Source organism: Arachis ipaensis, chromosome B05, assembly GCF_000816755.2.
Source record: "Arachis ipaensis cultivar K30076 chromosome B05, Araip1.1, whole genome shotgun sequence".
Classification (NCBI taxonomy): domain Eukaryota; kingdom Viridiplantae; phylum Streptophyta; class Magnoliopsida; order Fabales; family Fabaceae; genus Arachis; species Arachis ipaensis.
In genome coordinates, this window is record NC_029789.2 from 73,646 (window position 1) to 79,347 (window position 5,702).

General features: G+C 34.8%; 1 protein-coding gene across 3 annotated transcripts; it reads right to left on the reverse strand.

The window, feature by feature from the left end:
• On the reverse strand, positions 208-4,224 carry LOC107642260 (BTB/POZ domain-containing protein At1g67900-like). Of its 3 annotated transcripts, none has more exons than XM_016345551.2 (4): positions 3,923-4,224; positions 3,720-3,784; positions 2,358-3,626; positions 208-1,150 (listed from the first exon to the last, which is right to left on the reverse strand). In XM_016345551.2, exons 1-4 carry the CDS (start codon positions 3,939-3,941, stop codon positions 623-625), a joined length of 1,881 nt encoding a protein of 626 aa, XP_016201037.1. In that variant the 5' UTR covers positions 3,942-4,224; the 3' UTR covers positions 208-622. The 3 variants fall into 3 exon arrangements, with proteins under 3 accessions (XP_016201037.1, XP_016201038.1, XP_016201036.1); XM_016345552.2 differs by having other exon boundaries at positions 3,720-3,789; XM_016345550.2 differs by having other exon boundaries at positions 3,720-3,789; positions 3,883-4,224.

Consider the following 5,702-nt stretch of genomic DNA (forward strand, 5'->3'; position numbering starts at 1 on the left):
AGACACGTGAAAATACCAAATAAATAGAAAAAAATTAGAAAAATAAATTGAATAATGTCAGGGACCAAAGTGCTAATACTACAGGGTCTACAGCATATGACAGGAGAGAAGTGTTGCAGATTTGAAGACAAAAACAGAATCTTTGGCCCCACGAATTGTCAATTACACCTAAGATTCCTGTTCCATATTTTTGACATGGGATTAAAGTTTTGCCCCAAAGAGATTCCCCCCCTCCTAATTGAGAAAAATCTTTTTGTTATTGTTATCAATATTATTACATGGTTACATCAACAATGCACATTTTTTTAGATGCTTGAATTCTCCTAGAAGTTACAAGGGCTTTTGCAGAAATAACAAAGCAGAATATATGTTACCCTCTAAGACCTAAATTACCATTACAAACCAAAAACTAATAGACTTCATCATGAACTATCCTAAGATAAAAAGACAGGAATATTAAGAGATACAAATATGTTTAGAAAAAAGAAAAAAATAGGTATAGAAACATACTGATTTTAGGCCACAGTTTTTTGCTAATTATTTTCCATCTCAGCGTCTTTGTATTTTATATCATAAGATAGTTATCAATTCAGCTGCACATAATTGGTGTCCCTTTTTATTTTCAGGTAGCTGTTTTATTGGTAGACCAGAACTTACTAAGCATTCTTTTTGGTTGAGTAGGAAGAGCACAAATGGCCTTAAATCTAGAGTTTCTCCCAATTTCATCATCATTGGCCAAGTCATTTTCATCCAAGTCATCTTCATAATCCTCAGCTAGCTTCATCCTCAGAGTTGTTGAAGACTTTGATTTTGGTGACTTGAAGCCAGAAACACACCAATTATCCTCACCACCGTGAATGCTTGTGGTAGAGCTTAAGGTTGGTGCTGCATGCTTTGAATTTGAAGGGTCAATTCCATGTGCTGCTAGTAAGGCCTTGATGTTGCCCGGCAAGTCGACCGAGGTGACTTTGGCACTGCAGCCGCCGGCTGCAGCTGCTCTGGCTTGCTCAAAGAAGAGAACTTGGACAACAACCCTTAGAGGGAGTAGTTCATTCTGTGCTGCATGCATGCACGCTTCCATGGATAGTTTCTTGCAGTCGAGGATTCGACATATCCTCTTCCGTTCGCTCTTGTTGAGTTCTGGATGAGCCTGCATGTTTCATCAGATCATAGTAATGTAAATAAGGCGTTATCCAAAACCAGAAATATGAAAAAGGTTGATAACTTCGCGTAATTGAAATTCCTAAAGTTTGAAGTCCCGAAAAACCTAATCAAGCACATGTTACTCGAAAAATATATTTCGTATGCAAATTCACTTGAACATATTAAGACGTTGTTATTATAAGTAAAATTAAAACAACGTTCAAAAGAATTTGTGCTTCAAGTATATTTTGAATAGAACGAAAATGTTTAATAACAAAAAAAAATTAGTCAAAAATAATCATAACTTATTTTATTTAATATTTATTAATTATTGTGATAATGAACGAGAATTAAATAAAACAAATTCTAGCTATTTTTTATTTCCATAACTTTCTCTTACGGGAATAGAAAGTTATGGGAGCCAATATTACAGCATTAATGTTACTGCCAACATTAAGGCTGTAAGAATATCAAAAACTTAATTGAAAGAAACTTCAAAAATCCAAATTCAATAAAAACTCATCTTTAGCGAATTTCATACCGAACTTATTTGAGAGCTTGCTACAGTATTAATTGAAATTGATTGTCATAATATTAGTTCCTTAGCGTTAAAGCCATTCTTTTAAATACTATAGTCATGTTTAATTGTTTTTTTAGCGTTAAATAGCTTGGAGGTAAAATCGGTAGAATTATACCATTTAGAAATTGATTCACTAATGGTAAAAATTCTTTCCATGGAAAATGGGAATTGAGGAAGTGTCACAAATCAAATCAATCATGTTATGTACTAAAACAACATTCATCCCCTTTAGCTTCTGTCTATCGATTGGACATATTACTGGCATTGTAGCAACATGATGTAAATCTGAGGTGCAAATTTTTTGTTCATGTTTTTTAGCCAAATGAAGCCAGAAATACCTGAATGTGTACATCAGAGTCAGAAGAACGTGTACACATTATTATTCAGGCTGAATTTTTGGTGGGTCAGATTACACCTAACAGCCAATAAATGCTGAATAAGACAAGATTTTAAGGTCAAGATAATTGGTTATCCACTAATTCTGTCCCACATCATAAAATTTGAAAGGAAATCTCAAACAGTTAGCCGCTGTGTATTTTATTTTATTTACCAATTTCTGTATTACTTTAGAACCATAGTAGAAATTAAAATGCAGTAATTTGTAAAAAGGAAGAAAAATAATTCCAATATTTACCTTGAGATAAATGTCAATAGCTCTGTAGAGATCATCATGGTCAGTTCTTGCAAAATCTGGAATCATTTCAGCAAGGGAAATGAATTTTGATAAAGGAACATTCACATCCTTTGAAACTTCCTGAAGGTACCTATCAACAAGCTTTGCAACCTTAAGTTTTGAGCTGTGAGATGCTGAAGAAGACCTCCTACTCTCTTGAAACTCGCAGTTAATGTTCTCGGCAGAACGCGACCGCCTCCGTTCGAAGGAGAGCCGGGACCTCGGAGGACTAGTCGAAGGACTCTGCCCTTGTGACATAAACTGCTCCAATATTGTAATCACCAAATCAACATCATAGAGTGTGTCATTTGTGTAGGACAGTGAAGGTATTAATAGATCATTCGACGTTGCTTCTTCCAACTGAAGTGCTACTCTTTTCGCTAATTCAATCTTGGAGGAAGACGAAGCGTTCAGAATATTCGAAGCCTTCAATAGCTTCGAAACAAAGCTACAAGAAACCGCTCCTTTCTCCGCCGGAATCAAGCTCACTATTGCCTCCAAAAGGAGCCTGTGCTTCGAGGTTAATTCGCTTGATGAGTCAGAGCTAGAGCCGGAATCAGAGTCTGAAACCATAGTCTGTTTCTTTACATAATGAAAACTCTTGGTGACATTTGGCAACCATCTTGATGCATAGACTTTCAATGCATCACCGATGAGATTCGACGGAATCTTTTCACCGCCGCCGGATTTAATCGCTATCATCGTCCTCCAGTAAAGGTCTATGCTCAATTCAGCTAAATCCTCAGCCCACCATCCCTTACTAGAAGCGCAAGAAAAATCATCTTCCTTCACAATCCTTTTGGAATGACTATTCGAGATACTCACTTTTTCAGGATGGCTCAACACCTTGGAGGCTATCGCCTCGATGCATCTTCGAGTAATTCCCAAATCTTCGGACCACAATGACAGAGCCTTTGTGGTCTGAAGCGCCACGATGGAGTCCTTCCATCCGCGGAGGATGCAGGAGTTGAAGAAGATGTCAAGCTTGTGGATCAAGTTACCTTTCTCAACTTCCTCTGTCATCTGAAGATACTCGGAGGCGCACCTTGTGGCTACAATGTTGTAAGGGCTTAGAGTTATGGTGATTCCATAGCAGAACTTTGCACATAGCTCAAATGCTTCAACGCCGCCGGGGAAATCGGCTAGCTGAACTATTTGGTGCTGAGATGAAGAATCAACGGACTCTGAGCATAGCTTTTGAAGCCGCAAACATTTGGACAGTAATGGAAACTGTAACACCCTCAACAAAAAATATTTCAACTTCGAATTGGAAAAAAAAAGTCATATCATATTTTTAGATTTATGAACGAAGTATATGTATACCTTGTGAAGAAGATATCTACTTCCTTTAACTTGAATTATGAGGTCACTGGAAACTTCAGAGGAAACTGACCTGAGAACAAAAATAATAAGGAACTACAGTTAGAGACATGATATTCCGAAGAGAGAGAGAAAGAAAGAAGCAAGAAATTTTGATGCTTTGTACCTAACTGCTTCTGAAGTGTAGAAAGTATCAGGACGAGAACCTAGTTTCATGAACTTCATGGTTGGCACAGTTTTTCCTCCTTCGTAATTAGCCTCCAAAATATTGTGCTAGCATAGTTCAGTGATTCACTCAGCTGAATAACTTCACTACAAGAAGACTGAAGGGATTTTCTTTCTTTTATTATTTATTTTGCAGTAATAGATTTTCCCGCTAAGCAAGATCAAAGTACTAAAGTAGTAGATATTGGATACTGAACCGACAATCCTCACACAGGGTGTCAGAGACTCACAGGCCTTTGAATAAACTTCACGAACTCTCAAAAATAATAATAAAAAAACAAGAAGAAGAAGCAAAAAAAAATTATATATATAGCAATATAAAGTGGAAAGAAATTCAAGACAATTATTAAAAAATATTGAGGGTGTAAAGTGTGATTTCTAATCTTTTATTGTTTTCTCTCTTATATTTATTTTTGATCCAACTTATAAATTAATGGTAGAAATCACACTTTACTCCTTCTTGTTAAAAAAATTGACAGGATTCATTTCCGACCACGAGGGAAGGAAAAATCAAGAGGTTATTGTTTTATGATGCACGGACACTGACACGACACGACATGTGATACGACGACACGTGAATTTTAAAATCTTACATGACACGGAGACACACATATATATAAAATATAAAGTATTTTTTAAAAAATCGTAATAATATTTTGATATTTTATTGATATTAAAATATAAATTAAATTTTTTATTATTTTTAATGTCTTATTTTAATTATATAAATTATTTAAAATATTTTTTATTTTAATAAATAATAATATATACTATATCTAAATTTATTTTAAAAATATATGTTAAGAATAAGACTGGACACGCTAACACGTAATGGTATTTAGGTGTATACAAATGTAAAAAAAAAATTTATTTTTTATTAAGATACGATTAGATATAGCAGACACGCGTGTCAAATGAATGTCAGTGAATGTCATATTCGAAATGTGTCTAATACACAAATACAGTAATTCAGTAAAATTTCCGTACTTCATAAGTTATGGACTTATGGTTATGTTTGTCAGTTTGTGCGAGGAAGAGAAAAAAAACTGTAGAATGATATTAAATGTACGTTAAAATTAATTATTAAAATTATTTATTACGCACGCTGAAGAGGAAGGAGAAGCCATAGAACCCTAGCTCTCATTCCATTCTCACCTTCAAATCCTTATATCTTTTAATTCGCAACTCCAATTGACGAGTCGTCAGCAACCACAAATTCGTTTCGGAATTCTCTTTAAATCTATCATAACAAAGTGGTAAAAAATTTGATATTTCTCACTTAGCCTTCTTCTCTCCAGATTCAAAATTTTGAGGTTTTGGTATTGAGGAATTGAATAATTTTGATAGTTTAGGTAGACTTTAGTAGCGGGTAATCACTGGGTTTCGTCCAAAACAATCGTGGGTATGGTAAGAAATTCTTAAACCTTTGTGAATTCTTGAATTAGTGAATCCTATGTTGATTATAGTGATATTGTATGAATTAGATTGAGTTTCATGTTGAATTGGAGTTCAATTGGTGGTTTGGAATGAAATTCTGGTGGTTGAGTTTACGAAATTGACATTTGGAGGCTTGGAGCTTGTGGAAGAGAGAATTTCGGGGTGTTCCGAGTTTAGGGAGGAATCGACCAAGGTATGGTTTTGGTTTCTCGTAGTTAATATATAATATTACGTGAAAATTTAGGTTAGTTGACCGTAGGATAAGTTAAATTATGTGAATGGTGCATGTTTAGTGGATATAGTGAATAAATGTTGAGTTTGATG